Source organism: Castor canadensis, chromosome 10 (genome assembly GCF_047511655.1).
Source record: "Castor canadensis chromosome 10, mCasCan1.hap1v2, whole genome shotgun sequence".
Taxonomy (NCBI): domain Eukaryota; kingdom Metazoa; phylum Chordata; class Mammalia; order Rodentia; family Castoridae; genus Castor; species Castor canadensis.
In genome coordinates, this window is record NC_133395.1 from 144,238,539 (window position 1) to 144,255,608 (window position 17,070).

The 17,070-nt window shown below is 51.2% G+C and overlaps 1 protein-coding gene across 3 annotated transcripts in view; it reads left to right on the plus strand.

Moving 5' to 3' along the window:
• Positions 1-4,770: 4,770 nt before the first annotated feature.
• Positions 4,771-17,070, plus strand: part of Grip2 (glutamate receptor interacting protein 2) — an 83,946-nt gene continuing 71,646 nt past the window's right edge. For all 3 annotated transcript variants that reach the window (XM_074044489.1, XM_074044487.1, XM_074044490.1), the window contains exon 1: positions 4,771-4,852. In XM_074044489.1, coding sequence (XP_073900590.1) covers positions 4,798-4,852 — 55 coding nt within the window. In that variant the 5' untranslated portion in view covers positions 4,771-4,797. The remainder of the gene's footprint in view (positions 4,853-17,070) is intronic.

Consider the following 17,070-nt stretch of genomic DNA (forward strand, 5'->3'; position numbering starts at 1 on the left):
TTGCTCTGCCCCACTTCACTGAGTGACCTTGGACGGGTCCCCGTCCCTCCCGACATCTGCATGTATCAACAGCTGCGGAAAAGGGTTAGTATGAGGTTCTTTCCAGCTCTAGACACCTGGGATGCCTTCCACAGGATGTCCCCAGCCTTCACCTACTTTTATCACAGCCATACTGCAAAGGCGGGGGTTATGAGCTCCACTCCCAAGATGGGTAAACTGAGGCTCAGAGAGGTGCAGTGACTGGCCTGAGCTCATGCGGCAAAGGAGCTGCTCCCCTTGGAAGCATGGATGTTGTGAAGCGATGGATGCATTCCAGTGCACAGTGCAGGGCTTGCACACAGGAGGTGCTCAACAAATACCAATGGAGTGAATGGAGGAATGCTGGAGCTGGGGTTTGGACCTGAGGATGGGTGGTGCTGAACACTTTGCTTCTTCTAACTCCCAGCACTATCCCCAGATAGTCCGAAGGAAAATATCTGGGTTTTTTTTTTAAGGGGAAGGTCTATAAAAATGTGGAATACTCAATGTTTGATAGCAATGATCAGGGAAGGAACGGAGTAAAGATCAGGACGATGGGGAGGCCAGGCCCAGACCCACAGCTCGGTGTGAAGCCTTGCTCAGGAGCTCCAACCAGAACACAAAGACTGTTCTGCAGCCTGCTGGGTCCTGAGGTAACTGCAGAGCCATGGTTGCTGCGATTGCAGGCACACTTCCCCACGTGAGTGATTACCTTTACACGGGGGTCTCTGGTCTTGAGATCTCTCATCAGCAAGAGAATTAGGAAGAATGCACTCCCAATGTGCACATACTTCCAAATGGAATAGACATACACACTGGTAACCCAGGTATTGAATACCAGGAACGCTTCTTGCTTTGTTTTCTTAGATTTAAAAACAAGATAATTTCATAGTTCCTTCCTTCACCCTTGTGGTTTGGCTCAGCCCCCCATGAGCCGCCTCACCGGACTCAAATCTGCCTGCTCCCACCGCACACCAGCATGTTCCCAGGAAGAATCAGAGTCCAGAGCCCTATTGCTCCAGCCCCGGGCACCTGGAGTCACATCTGCCCCTCGTCTCCCGAGACAGCCGGAGGCCTGGCTGGATGGCTGTCTTCAGGATGACCTTGGCTGAGTGTGGTGCTCTCTGGTCTTGGCTGCTCTCTGCAGCAGGTCTCACAGCCTTCACTGGCCTCCTGCACCGGGACACCCTGACCTGCACAGGGGCCTGGGGTGTGCGGGCTGCTGGGCTGGGCACTACAGAGGCAGCGGCAGCTGAGGCAGGGCTTGGGATCAGCTGCTGTTCTCAGAGTACCTCTCCCACGTCCACAGTATTCATACAACCAAAATAGAGCTAACACTTACATGGCGCCTCCCGTGAGTCAGGCACAAAGAGCTTCACTCTGTCAACTCACTGAACCCTTACACCAACCTCAGCAGGGAGGTGTCACTAGCATCACCTCTCCCACTTTACAGATGAGAAAACTGAGGTCACACAGTTCGGAGGTGGATTTGAGGCCAGGCAGCTGGTTGCCCCATTAGTTCTCCTTGGGTTCCTAGTTCTTCTGACTACAACTTCTTATTATTGGTCCTAAGACCATGACATTTTCCTCTTGTCCTATTCTACTGCTCTTCCTGCCATTTTTATTGCTATTGTCACTACACATGTGCATCCACTTCCAATGGGGTTCTGTCCAGACAAACCCATCATAAGTCAAAAATGTACTGAATACACCTACTGCTTGTGATAGCTCAGCAGCACAGTGAGATATGGAGCCTAAGTCACTTTCCTTTGTGATCATGGGACTGACTGGCAGCTGTTCTTACTGCACATTGCTAGCCTGGGAAAAGAGCAAAATGCAACATTCTAAGTTGGGTCTTTGCTGAATATGTATCACTTTCACACCATCATAAAGTCAAAAAGTCGTAAGTCAACCATCCTAAGTTGGGGACCATCTGCGTATTATTCTCCTGCTATAGTTTGGATCATAAATGTCCCCTCATGTGTTAAATAAAGGCTTGGTCCCCAGGCTTGGCGCTACTGGGAGGTGGTGGAACTTTTAAGAGGTGGAGCTAAGTGGGAGGTCTTCAGGTCATTGGGGGTGTGTCCTTAAGGGGATGGAGGAAACCTGGCCCCTCCCCATTTCTCTCTTTTTCTTCCTGGCAGTGATGTTAATATTGTGCTCAACCAGAAACTCCCACCATGCTGTGCTGCTACAGGCCGAAAGCCTCAGGGCCAACCAGTCATGGACTGCAACCTCCAAAACTGTGAGTCCAGATCAACTTTCTCTCTGTATAAGCTGACAATCTCAGGAGTTTGTTACAGCAACAGAAAGCTGACTAGCACCCCCAACCCCCCCCAATACTGGCTTTCTACTGCTGCCTCCTCTCACTCTTTCTTCCATATTTGTGCTTCTCCTCATTTTCCCCTCCCACTTCTACTTACAGCTGTTTCCTGTCATGCTGCTATGGTTTTTCTTATTACTATTGGGGTTTTTTGGGGGTGGTGCTGGGATTTGAACTCAGGAGCTCATGCTTGCTAGGTAGGTGCTCTACCACTTAAACCACATCCCATCCTTTTTTGCCTTAGTTATTTTTCAAATAAGGTCTTGCATATTTGTCCAGGCTGGCCCTGAACACCTCTCCTGTGAGAGGTGGAGTCTGTGCCACCTCCCCTAGAACCTGAGCAACCTGTGATGTCTTCGCCTGGTAGCGTATGGCAAAGTGATGGGACGTAATTTCCAAGGCAAGGTCATCTGAGGAATGTGGCTCCACCCTGTGCTGCTGGAACTCCCACACTTGGAGCCTGAGTCCCATGACAGAACTTTAACTGCCCTGAGGCTGCCATGCCTTGAGGAAGCCCAGGCTCCGCAGAGATGCCATGGCAGGCTACTGGGGAGCCAGGTCCTACTTTGCCTCCCCTTTGAGTGCTCATTGCAGCTCCAGTGTCAGACAGCAGACACTAGCAGGTGAAGAAGCCTCCAGAGGATTCCAGCCCCCCCTTATACCTCCGATATCATAGAGCTGAGATGTCCCCTGTGCCCTCTGTGCCCAAGGTCTTGACCTACAGAGTTCATGACCATAACAAAGTGGTTGTTTTATGCACTCACTCATGGTTTGAGGGGACTGTTTTGCAGTGATGGTTACCAGAACGCCCTTTCTCATGTGCGCTGTCCATCTGCTCTCCAACCACTGGGGAGTTCCTGGACCCTTGCCTTGCACTCCATACTGGCCTCCTTTGCTGGGGCCTCCTGTCCTCCATGCTGGGATCTTTGCCGCTGTCATCACAGTTCCAGCAATGTCATCGTCAGAGCAGCATGCATCCCGGCTGTGGAGGCCATCAATCTGGACGCGGACAGGAGCAATTTGCAATTTTGCTGCCAGGGGAGGCTCACTTTCTTGTCAGAAGCTCACAGCCATTAAGACAAGTTTTGGAGTCAGCATTCTGCAAGTCCTCCCTCACTCCAGGCCCCTGGCCTGTGCCCTCCTGTCTAAAGTGGTTAATAATTCAGAATTAAAACAGGGCTGGAATGTGACCCATCAACGGTCAAAGCAGAACGAATAAGTGATAAGTATCTATTGGACTTTGTGGGTGCTGGCTTGGGGTGCCTTGGAGCTGGGCAGATCTGGATTCAAATATCAGTTGTGCTACTCCTGGCTGTGTGGCCTTTGGGCAATGCACTTACTGTCTCTGAGTTTCAGTGTCCTTATTTGTTAAACTGGGCTAATTACACCAATCTTTCAGAATTGTTGGAGATCTGACATCACACTCTTCCTTACAAAAGTGCTGCTTCTGCACTGATAGGACCAGCTACCTGGGATCCCCCCACTGAACTTCCTTTTGGACACAAGTGGCTGGCACCAGCCATTTCCACTTATCTGAGCAAATGTGAACATAGAGCCCTCCTCCTTCTTTCTGCATACACTACAAATACTGTTCTTTGCTTTTGTCACTAATGACCCCTCTCAGAAATGCCTTCCTCCTTTGATGGCTGCATAGGACTTCATGTTCTGTATTGTACACCCTCTCCCCCAAGGTCCCTTCCTTCCCATGGAGCAAAGCAAATCTGACTTCCCTGGGCTCTGAGATCTGCTGGGCTAACTGCTTCCAGGCGGGAGGAGCTGTGTTCAAACCTGCCAACAGACAAACCTCCTCTCCCACCAGATCCAGCCTTTGCTGTGTCTACAGACAAGCCCTGCCCTGTCTGAGCCTCTTTGGCTTATCTGCAAGATGCAAGCCTAAGGCCTCCTCTTGGGGTAAGAAAGAGTGAGGCTTCTGTGCATCCCTTTTGCCTCTCAAGGGCCTGCGGTCAAAGGACATTATTCATTCACTGGCTCGTTCATTCACTTATTTCATTTATTTATTGATCTTTTCACTAGTGCATTCATGGCTCAGTCACTTCTTCACACCTTGCTTCGGGTCTTTATCTGCTCAGTTAGTCATTCACTCACGAATTCCCGGTGCTTAGTTATTTGGGTGTGCGTGGGTCAACTTGCCCACTGGAGGGTAGCGGCGGGCACCCCCTCCGCCGCCCCGGCCCCGCCCCCGCCCCGCCCCCGCCGCCGCCCGGCCCCCGCCCCGCGCCGGGAAAGCGCGCGCTCTCGGGGATCGCGGGGAGCGTCGCTGCTCTGCCGCCGGCTCGGGAGGCTGAGCGATCCCGGCGGCCGCCCATGCCCGGCGCCCTGGGCCCGCGGCCCTCCCCAGCGCTGCGCTGCGCCGTCCGGCTCGGCGGGGGCGGGGCCGGGGCCGGGGCCGGGGCCGGGCTGGCCAGGCCAGGTCGGGCCGCAGGGCGGCCGCGGGGATGCGGGGCTGGCGGAGGAACCTCGCGCTCTGTCTGCAGCGGCTGCCGGACGAAGGTAGGACGCGGCGCCCGCGCGGCGCGGAGGGCGGCCGGGGGCGACACGCGGGGCCCGGCGAGGATTCCCGGGGCGGGGGCGGTCGGCGGCAGGTGAGGCGCGGGAGGAGGGGGCGTCCACCGAGCGGGGAGCATGAAGGGTCACCGCAGGACACGCGGTGCGGTGCGGAGCGGAGCGGAGCCGAGCCTGGTCCTAGGAAGCCCGCAGGGGACTCCGCCGGGCGCGCGGAGGTGGGACCCGGCAGGGCGACCCCCAGGGGCTGAGCGAAGGGTCTGAGTCCTCCTCCGAGCACCCCTGGGCTGGCCCGCGAATGCCATTCCCGGGGCGAGTCGGCTGGGGCAGCGGCCCCGTGCCTCCTCCCTCCGCGCCAGCCTGCCCGGGGCGGGATGAGCCCGCGCTCGCGGTGGGCTCCTGTGGACCCCGAGGCTGCAGTCCCTCGCACCCAACTTTCCTTCGCACGCCTGGCGGCACCCCTGCGTGAACCCCAGAGTCCGCAGTTGCTCAAAGTTGCAAAGAAGCGTGTGCATGTTTGGGGGTGGGCTCGGCCGCGCTGCCCCCTGCCCGGCCTACACCTGCCGCAGCGCTGCGGCGCAGCCCCCTGAGCTCGGCCTCCCGCTGCTCCTCCCCGTACCTGTTGTCTGCGCCGCTTGCAGGGAGAGAGGACGAAGGAGGACCCACGCCCGGGGCCTGTCATCGCCGAGCAAAGTTTGGGTTTGGTGCTAATTAAGAATTGCTAGAGCTGTAAGTCCAGAACCAGGTGACATGAGAATGGCAGCTGCCACTCCGTTACTCACTTTGAGGGGCACACTGAGCAACACCGACAGTTCCCGCCTGACTTTAACCTTCACAAGCACCCCTGCGGAGGGCGCTATGATTCTTTTCCCTTCACAGGTGAGGACATGCCCAGAGAGGTGAGGCCCCTTTCCCAAGGTCACACAGCCAGGAGGTGGGCTAGCTGGTATGTGAACCTAAATCTGTGTGACCCTAAGGCTTTGGTACTTTCTAGTCCCCCTTTCTCCAGTTTGCCTCCAGGCTGGGTTTTCCAGTTCAGGGTGGGTGGGTGGGTGTGTGTGTGTGTGTGTGTGTGAGTGTGTGTGTGTGTGTGTGTGTGAGTGTGTGTGTGTGTGTGTGTGTGTGTGTGTGTGTGTATGAGAGCTGGTCCTGCCCCTTCTGTCCTGTCCCCAGGGCTAAGTAGGGTCTCTCACCCCTACCCCACTGAGGCCCTAGGCAGTGAGGGCCCAGAAGCCCAGCCTGCATAGTCTTATTTAGACCTCCATCAGACTTTCACTGGTGCCCCAGACCCTGGCAGGCATAGAGGTCACCCAGTTGTGGCAGACCCTCCACTCCTCTGAGCCAGGCCAGTGTGGACCAAGCAGCTTTGGGATTCAGGCTCCTTTCTGAGACTGAGGGACAAGGCAGGAGATGGGGCTGTCAACTGGGGAGTGGAGCGGCCCCAAGGAGCAGAGTAAATTAAGATGAAAATCTTGCAGAGCCAGATGCTGGCCACCAACCTTGAATCTTGAGTGTGGCCCTTCAGAAAATGGGGTAGTTTTGGGACATCATCCTCCCTCTCCAAGGCTCACTTCCTGTCCTTATAGAGAACCTGCACACATGTCCTGCCTGGGGGTACCAGCAAGGAGGAGATGAGGTCTTGGCCTGGGCATATCACGCAGAAGGCTCAGAAGTGGGGCTATATGTCCTGAGGAGGGTGTTTCTCTCTTGTCCCTGGCCCTGTCCACCCTGTGTGTGTGTGTGTGTGAGTCCTGGTGGACAGTGTGTAAGGCAGTGTGTGGTGATGGGTGATGGATGTATGAGCGTGTGACAGTGCTTGGTGTGAGTGTAGGCATGTGGGTGGCATGTTTGAGATGCATGTGAGGTACACGAGGCACATGTGTGACACATGAGGTATGGGGTCTTGTGACATATACAGTAGCTTCATCTGCCATTGGCCACTTCCTCGATCCAGGATGTACTTGGCATTTGAGCTTTCCCTGGAAAATCTTACTTGGGATTGATCCTTGAACTCAGCAGGAAATTACTATTCTAAAGAGACAATGTCTCTGGCTTTCTCTGGGACACAGGAAAATTGATTCCCATGGCTGGGTCTCAAATGAGAGGGTATGAAATGTGGGTGCAGTTTGATAAGAGGCTTGTGGTGGGAGGTGAGCAGAGCAGAGGGGGACGCAGATGAGAGACAGGGCACGGACCTGGCATTTCTGAGGGGACCTTCAACCATCCATATGTTTTTGAACAAGACTAGTTCTTCTGGGTACCATGAGTTGAGAAATTTAAGGTCTCAGAAGAAGGGCAGGCTTGGAGATCAGGCTCATGCCTCTTCTAGATCCCTCTGAGTGCAACCGTGTGACCTTGGATGTGTACTTAATTTTTTGAGCTTCAGTTTTTTCATGCATAAAGTGGGAAGGACAGCCTTGCAAGGTGGTCATGAAGAGTCTGTGCTAGCATGGCCTAGTGCAGGGACCAGCACGTAATAGGTGCTCAAGAAATACTAATCCTGCCCTTCCTTTCTGATCATTGTTATCTGGCTCAAGTTCAGGTTTGGAGAAATGACCTGGAGCATCAGTCAGTGGACAACTCAAGACTCTGAGGGGGTTTTTGGGTTGAGTGGCCGGCATGAGATTCTGCAGTACTGGGGTCTGCAGCATGAGATACCGCAGTAGGGTTTTGTCTACCATGTGGCTACCTGACTACCACCTGGTCTTGCCCAATGAGACTGACTGAGAGTGTCAGGACAACTCCACATAGTTTTTAGTGATCATTACCTTAAAGAGAGACACATGCAGCCATGGGATTAGAGATCCCGTGATTCTTGCTTTCTGATATTCTTGGGGGGGGATGTATAATGTGACTTGTGACTTCCTTCTGCTGGATTGATCTTCCAGTGAGCCTCTACCTTGACCTTAGTGGTCCGGTAGACAGTGACACATTTCCATCTATTCATGACAGCAAATGCTTCATGAAGGACCCTCTCTTCCTCGCTGCCACACCCAGAGAGGATCTGGCCAGTGCGTACATGCAGTCAGAAAAATAAAAGTCAATCCTTAACCTCAAGTTGCTCCCAGTCCCTCAAGTAACAAAAGTTCAAGGTGCCCAGAGCTGGAGGAACATGGAGTGAAAGCAGCAGCACATTTCCACTGGGGTAGATGCTCGGGGGAGGGCACTGTGTGACACAATTGAGAAGTCAGATTTCCACCAGCAGCATCTCCCCATGGTGTGGCCTGATTAATGCTGGTGCTGCTTATGCTGGTCCTTCCTGCTCTCTAATAGACTCTTGAAATGTTAGCCAGAAGGGTTAACAGAAGTCATCATGTCCAACTCTTTTAATAGAGAGATGGGGACATAAAGAAGCAATGAGGAGATGATTTTTGGGTTTTTTTTGTATCCATTCAGCCAGTATTTACTGGGCCCTGCTCTGGGTGCTGGGGATTCAGCTCTGAACAAGATGAAGACCTGCTGAAACAGAGTTCACACTCTAGAGGGGGAGACAAGGAACAAGTAAGCCAGTAAAGTGAATGGGATAGTTTCAGAGTCCTCAGTGATAGGAGACAACCCAGAAACTTGGGAAGATGTGATGGACAGCCCCAGGGGAGGAGATTTCCTTAGACAGAGACAGTGACTTGAGCTAGAACTAGAGAACGAGAAGACCAACCATGAGCAGAGTGGAAGAGTGATGCAGGCAGGGGAGAGCAAGTGCAGAGGATGGTGCTGGTCAGCAGGGGCAGGGCAGAGTGGATGGTCTGACCTGCTGGAGGAAGAGCTGGAAGAAGTAAGGGAGAGTTATGAACGGTAATGCTAAAGGAGCCCACATCACAAATGGCAAGCTCACCATCAGACCTTGACTGCTTGGGGGAGGACTGAATTGTACTGTGTTGGGAGCCTTTGGAGGACTTGACCAAGGGGCTTAGGCTGGCTCCGAAGATGAGCAAGGCTCTGACTGGTGTGGATGGCAGTAGGGAGAGGCATCCCAGACAGAGGAATGGTATGACTAAGGGGCGGAGGTGGGCAAGCTGTGAGAAATGAGGCTGCCACAGGAGGAAGGGACGGATGGCATCGAATACCGGCTCGTGGAGCTGTCCAGGGTGCTGACAGCCACATGTGCGTGTCTGGAATTATGGCCAGTGGGACAGCAAAATGTGTGTGTGTCCCCTATGGTACCCAGCTAGCTGATGTGTCCCTGTGCCGGTTACCTAGGAGACAACAGGAAGACGATATGGCTGAATTTGATTGGCTACTCACTCCTACTGCTCAACTCTCTGTCAGAACCGCATGCAGGGATTAGATACAAATGGTCCTTGTGGGCATGCCAAATGCCGGGAGACAAGATGTTTGCTGCCCCAGGTCCTGCATGTGTGTGTGTGGCTGCCAGTTCGTGCATGTGTGCACATGACTTGAACAAAGCACATCTGGAGCTAATGAGCGCCCTGCTGTGAAACATCTGCTGGCTGCCTTAAATCAGGTAGCAGGGACCCAGATAAATTTACAAAGGACCAGCCAGACTTGGGGAAAGATCTTTTGTGTGGTTTTAATAACTGCAATGTCAACATCCGAGCTGATTTTAAATGTCTCCTTGTACCTCCAAAAATGCAAATAAAGCTTTGAATGGCGGAAGTTATTTCCCGTGACGCAGACCGTGATGTCAGTGAGCAGAATTTCCCCCCACCCCCACCCCAGGCACAGGGTGGTGTGAGATTGTAGGTCGGATTTTTCTCTCTTCTTTTTTTTTGGCGGGGGGGAGCGGGAAGACAACCTTTCTTTTACTTTGTCAGTAAAAGGACACGGAATCTATATTCCAGTTTCACTCAGAAAGGTAGCGGGAAAACAGAATCATCAAAGGGATTCTTGAGCAGTTGGCTGTCCATAGCAGCAGCCCAGGTAGGCTTGGAAAATAGATTTTTTTTTAAATAAAAATTCAGTTTTGGGGCTGCAGAAGATTAGCATCCTCCATCTCTCTTCCCTGCTCCTGCCTCCTACTTTGCAGGACCTGGCAGATGATGCAGTTGGTGAGGAAGGAAACAAGGGTTTCCACCTGCTCTTCACTTCTCTGTCCTAGGCTCAAGTTTTCACAGGCCATGTGTGATCCTTCTCAGCCTCTTCCTTTTTCCAGTGGGGGAAAAAACCATCCTGCACTTTCCATGCAGCTCCCACTTCCCACATCTTCCTCAATGCCGGTTAGGTGTGTTTTATTTGAAACATCTGACAGTGGGTTTCATCTGTTTACAACCTTGCTCTCCGTGTGCCATTACTTGCTGTAGGAGTTTCACACTTCACAGGCCTACACAGGGAAGGCAAGAGGTAAAAGATGAGTAGAGAGAGCCCCAAGGCCTTTGCACTCACTTTTCCCCCTGCTGGACTGATATTCTAGGGCTCACTTTTTGCCATTGTGTCCCCCAGAGAAGCCTTCCCTGACATCCACCTAAAGTGACAGTCCTTTAGCCCTCCCACTTTCTTTCTCTTTCCAGCCCTTTGCACTGCCTGACGTTATATTATATACTCTTTTGCTGCCTGTCTCCCACTACTCTGTGACTGGGGCTGTGATTATGGCCATTTATTCTCCTCTGTAGCTCCAGTAACAAGCCCAGTGCCTGGTACTCAGTAGTTGCACATTAGGTATGTGCAGGCTGAGGTAGTGAATTGGACCTGGGAGATAAGAGCAGAACCAGAAAACGTAGCCTCATGGGAGCTCTGGCTCAAACTACCAGATTTTCTGATTCTTCTAGAGAAACTAACAATTCACAGTCACTGGAATTTATGGGCATGGGCCACTTCCCCCAGCCAACCCTTGTTTTTTTGAGACACGGTCTCACTGTGTAGCCCAGGCTTGCCTGGAACTTGCTATGTTGCCCAGGCTGGCTTCAAACTTATGATCCTCCTTCCTGAGCCTCCCAATTGCTGAGATAATAGGCCTGTACTACCATGCCTGGCTGAGGGAAGCCAATTTTTCAGATGAGGAAATTGAGGCAGAAAGACATACACAGGAGCAGAGAAGGGATTTGAACCAGGCTGTTGTAGGTCTTCTTTGTTTGTTTTTGGTGGTACTCAGGGCTTCACACTTGCTAGGCAGGTGCTTTACTGCTTAAGCCATTCCTCTAGCCCTTCCCTGGCCCCTGGTCCCAGGATGAGCTCCTTCCCACCCCAGTACTGGAGTGAGTTCTTCTGTCTTGACACACTAATGGATGTGGGGACACGATTCTGCCAGATTTCGGAAGGCACAGATGATTATGTCTGGCTTATAGACAGGTATCATGTGACTTTCACAGTGGCTTGACACATTTGTTGCTGGTAAGCTTTAAATGGGAGGGGAGATTTCAAATAGAAATAGAGATTTGCAGCTTTCTTCAGCTCTGGCAGCCCTGAGCTCTCTGCTGCTCGCTGTGCAACACATTGCCACACTCCTCACTCAGCCCTTTCATGCACCAACTCACCTGTTTAGCCATAGAGGCACTTGTGATGGAGACCTTGAACTCACCCACTAAAGGAATCTGAGATCCATTCCTTTTTAGGCAGGAGCAAGAGAGAGGCAGCTTTAGAAAGCTCCCATTGGGTGCTACAAGGGTAGGAGGTAAGTTGAGGCAGGGACACTCCTAAAATGGGTAGGGGCATTATCTCAGCACTTCAGGGGTGTCTCTGCTGTCCTTGTCACAGCCCTGCAAGGCTGAGGTATCAGCCTTATCAGAAGAAGAAACAGGAGCTCCAAATGCATACTTCATGAGGGAAAAGATTGAAAAATTGGAACATAAAAAGTACAAAGTTGCGTAGGACAAAAGAAACCACCCACAAGGTTCAAAGCTAAGCCCCAGACCAGGAGGGATGGTATTTATGACGCACAATGCTGATAAAGAATAATATCCTGAGTACATAGAGCTCCTGCAAGCCAATAAGAACAGATAAGCAATCTAGGGGAACAGTAATAGATTTGAGCAGGAAGTTATTAGAAGGAGAAACACAAATGGCCAGAAAGAAGATGAAAGATAGACTGCCTCACCGTCTTAGGGGATTAGTCTGTTAGCATTGGGGAAATGGCTCATAGAAACAAATACAGTACCAATTTTAAGAGAAAAATTTAAAACTCACAGCACCTAGTGTTGGTGAGACCATGGGAGAAGCAGACTCTGACATCCACTGTCAGTGGGTCGAGTCCTGTTGGAGGGGACTGACAGTTATTTGTTAATCTAGGAAGTGGGACACCCTTTGACCCAGCCTTTCCTTCCTGAAGTATCTGTTCTATAGAAATGTCTAGTACAGATGCATAAGGCAATATGGACAAGGTTGTTTTGGCATTGTTTATGAAAAAAGGAATAAATTAACTGTCCATCCACAGGGGACATGTGCACTGAAGGAACACATGGTTCAGATATACACCTCAAACACAGTGGTGAGGAGCCTTTCTCCAATCTATGCCTCTTACCTGCCATGTCCCCACTTCTCCTACGGCAGGTGAATGTTAGCCAATTCTAGCATGTGTTTCTCGAGGCTTCTTCTGTGCCTCCAGGAGTCTCTCACCATGTGCTTCTGCACTCTGCTCTTTATCATGAGATATATTGTACACAAAGGAGAACAATAGAAATGTGTGCTTTTAAAAGCACACACAAGGTGATCCTCACTGCATCTGTCCCTGGCTGAAGCAATAGAATGTGGCACTCAGTGCCACAACACTCCAGACGCTCTTCCATTTGTGCTCCTCTTAGGATTCATGTAATTTTACAAAAAGGATAGGACTTGCAATAGTTTTATTGTTCAAGGTCTTCAGTTAGTGGGAGGTTTGGTTCAGCTTTGGCCCATCACTCAGGAGGGTGGAGACTACAGGTAGAGAGGAGAGAGAAGTGGGCAGGGGAATGGCCCAACCACATGATGACAATTGTGGAGGCTGGGTCGAGGCCTGGGTGGACACCCAAAGTTTCCTGTCCAGAATTCTCCTGGCTTTGGGAGATAGGAGCTAGCTCCTTCTGGCAGCACAGCTGGGGACTCCCACTTGGGAGGGAGCCCTTCAAACAGCCACTCTTCAACCAAGTGAACAGCGCTTCCCCTCTCCTGTCCAGTGAGGTAATTTACTGCAGGGTGAGAAATGAATTTTTCCATGAAACTTCCCTTCTGTGCTTGTTGACTGGGCTTCCAGATTGATATCTGCGGTATACAGGCAGCAGACTTGGGGTTGGCAGGGTCCTGGAAGGCAGGTGGGTGGGGCAGCTGTAAATCAGTAGCCTCCAGGTCTCCCAGGTGGGTCACCTCTCCAGTGGGTTCAAAGGGGCTCAGAGAAACCATGCCTAAGGACAACAGGAAGGACCCTCCCAGAGAGATCACTTGGTCCGGTTCTCTTGGGTCCTATGTGAGGAGACAGTATTCAGAGAATGGGAGTGGTGGCCCAGGGTCCACAAGGAGGCCAGGGATCCTAGACCACGTTTTGAGTGGTTTAACTTTGGCCATTATTTTGTTTCTTCTAAGCATAAATCAGGCCTTCCTCTGAACAACTCTGGATCACATGCCAACACTTGCTGAGACTATAGCAGTGGCTAAGAGCTTGCTGCATTCTTCCCCCAGGAACTCACAGGCTCAGCCAGTGGTCTTGAGGGAGGTGTGGGGGGCCATACCCAGAACAGGCTCCTGATGAGGGGTGGAAAAAATATTAAGAGCTTCAGTTACCATCTGTTTTCTATCACACTTGGATTTTTCCCATTTTTATGTAAGTTGTATAATATGCATGATATACAAATGGCTAACTTGTTATATGTATACATATATCAGAGGAATGCACAAGTATCTTTTTTTTACAGATTGGGTTTCAGGACCATAAAAGGCTAGGGGAACTCCTTTCTATCTATGTCAAGGGAATACAGTAGTTGGGCAGATTCTGGGGTGGGATCTTGGAAGATAGAGGGCAGCCAACATTTAGGAGCACCTATTAAGTATCAGCACAGGCATGGCCCTCTCAGCAGAAGCCTGACTCCTACAAAGCAGCGGGAGGCAGGATGGCTGACCCCAGGCTATCGTTTGAATATGGTGCTCCCCAACTCAGGCAGGAGTTAATTCCCAGTCTTGTGTTAATAGTATAAGATGGAAACTTAATCCAAGTGGGTGTTTAGAGGTGGGGACTTTGGAAAGTGATCAGGTTTTCATTAGGGTGGAGTCTCCATGATTGAATCTTGGTGGCTTTATAAGAAGACAGAGATCAGACACACATGCACACATGCTTCCTGTCTTGTCATATGGTGTTCTGCATGGCCTTGAGGCTGTATCATCACCTGATGAGGCCCCTAAGACCTTACGCCTGAAGCCAAAATGAACCTCTTGTCTTTACAAAGTTAGCTTGCCTTAGGTATTTTGGTATAGTAATGAAAATAGACTAATATCCCATTTTACAGATGAGGAGATTGAGGCTCAGAAAGGAATGGGATTTTCCCAGCTTTAATGCCTGGCCTGGGACTGGACTCTTTAACTCTCTTGTTGGCCTGTTTCAGGGTTCTTCCTCTTAAGGTAACTGTTGGATGTGTGAACTATTTTATGGTGAAGTACAGCAGCAGCAATGAGCAAAGGCATTGCTATGCCCGCTTTCCAGACAGCACTGAGAGGAACACATTTCTCTGGCCTCTGGCATCATATAAAATATATTAAGTGACTTTCAGGTTCAACATGTAATTGCTAAACACAGATCATTTGATAATAAAGACCAAGAAAAAACTAAAATCATCCTCCACCAACCCATTCCCCAGGGTACATGGGTGTATTTCCCTCTAGCCTTTTTCACTGCTTGTTGTCATCATACTACGCATACTATTTTCTGTTTTACCTTTTCTTCCCTTGGCTTTCTAGGGTCAGCATGGCCTTGGATTATTAAAAACTCTCCTTGTTGCACCCTGCCCCCTCGAGGGGCCACAGTGGGCATGGTTTATTTTCCTGCTCCCCTACAGTTGGACATCAAGGTTATTTCCAGCCTTTTGCTTTTATAAATAAGACCTCAGTGAAACTTGGCTTTCCTGTGGCTTTCATCAGCCTGTAATGCAATTCTGCGTAGGCTTCCCCCCACAGCTGTTATTTCTTACACTTGTCATTTTTAATGGCCACATAATCTCCTGCAGTGTTGCTGTCCCTCATGTTCTATGCCATTTCTCCTTCCATATCCCATGCGGCCTCCCCACTGCCCCTCTGAGAATGGGCCAGTCACTCCCTAGCGCCTCTGATTTGGGGATCTGACCTCCAGGGGGAAGGAAGGGTTGTCTCTGTTGCCTGGACCCCAGGCATTTGCCTCCTCCCTGCATCCTGGCCTTCACACGTGCTCCCTTTTTATTTTCCATTGCCTAACTAGCACGTGTCAGTCACTGTCTACAAGCTGGAGTGCAGTAGTGAACAAGCCCGAAGCTGATGGAGCAAGGGACATGGGTCATATGCAGATGGACAAATGAAAGAGTTCACTGAGGGAAAAGCTGCTCAGAAGGCAGGGCAAGGGGATCAGATGGCAGAGGGTGACAGGGTAGTCAGAGAGGGCCTTGTGGAGACCTGGAGAAAGTTCCTGATGGAAGGATCACAGTTGGTGTGGCTGTGGTGCATGTGCAAGTAACCAGAAGCATGGAATGGGAGGTGGGATTGAGAAGGAATCTAGGTTCCCTGGGAGTCATGGGAACTTTTGCAAGAGTTTTAAGCAGAGCTGCCATGTGACCTGATTTCTCACGCCATCCCTTTCACCTGCTGTCCTTTCTGCCTCTCATCTCTTAGGCTGAAAGGACCCTCCAATTCTTCATCTGTAATATGAGTAGTAATAGTGTTTGCCTTCCAGGGCAGCAGGGGAGTGAGCTAGGGTGATCGTGGGGCTGTCCAGTCATCACTGTTTGTGAAGAAGATCTGCTCATACAGAGTTCCCTGGCTGTTTTCTGCCTCCCTCAAGTCTAATCTGTAGTTCATATGGTTCCCTCTGACAGGTGCCTTAGGACAACGTGGTCCTGCAATCTCCAATCCTTCCTCTCACTTCCCTTGGTCCCAGAAGTGGGGGCCTGTGGCCTGTATTTGATCTGAGCGTTCTCTGTGAGAGGCACCGGCCAATCCTGCCTCCCAAGGCCACTGGAAGGCTGTAAGGGTACTTGGTGGGCTTCACAAACAGCTCCAGAGGCACTAAATCAAGCACCTTAAGAAATAATCTTTTACCCTGAAATCTTCGTCATGTTTGAGGGGTACGTGTGGACGCCCTGCCTCAGTCCTGCCTGCAGGTACCCTGGAGGGAGGTGGCAGGTGGTCCTTGGGGGACAATCAAAAGCAATTGCACTGGATTCCCCACACTTAATTTAATGAAAGGGCCCTGTGGGGAGGCGGAGGCAGCGAGGCAAGGCCTGTGGGCTGTGGGCAGGAGTGATTCGGGGGAGATTTATAGTACTTCATAAAAGATTCAGCTCCAGGCTGAGCTTGAAGGCTGCTGGGCTCAGTGCCTGAGCTCTGTCTGTACAGACTGAGAGGCAGGTGGCCTGGGGAACCCCACAGCTCTAAAGACTTTGTGACTCTGGGCAAGTCCCAACCTCTCTCTGGACTCTGCAGCACCACAGGGCACTCCAGTTCCTCCCCCAGCCCATGGTTCTTTGCCCCAGCCTGCCTCCTACCAGACATATTTTTCACAAGTATTTCCACACCTGTGAGGTTCTCCAACTATGTTCCTCCCTCCCATAGTGCTGTTCCATCATTTAGAGGAGGAAACAGAGTCTCTGAGAAGTCCACTCAAGTACTCAAGTCACCTGGCAAGCCCGGGGCAGTGACGAGGGCTGTATGGTCCCTTGTAAGTGTGAGGGAGACACCTTTGTTGACTCAGGGCTAGAAGGACACTTGAGACTTGCATGAGGTTGATCTGATTTTCTACAACTCCATGTGGAGTCTGATCTGTCAGGTTTTATTTTCTCTTTCAACAGAGAAGGGCCAGGAGAATGACAGAATCAGCCTGGACCCAGAGCAACTAGTGCCAGAGGCGGGGATGTGGTCCAGTGTTCTCCCCAGTACGTTGCTCAAGGCTCTAGGCCTCCATGCACTTGCTTTGTTACCCTGGGCAAGTGACCTGACCTCTCTGAGCCTCAGTGTCTTGATCTATGAAATCAGGATGACAATGTTCCCACCTTTCAGGGACACTGCGAGTATCAGATGGTGGCACAGGGCCTAGAATAGTGCCTGGCATCCATTCCCTCTCAGAAAGATTCTAATTCCAGGGCCTCTCAAACTGTGGAGGGAATCTTACT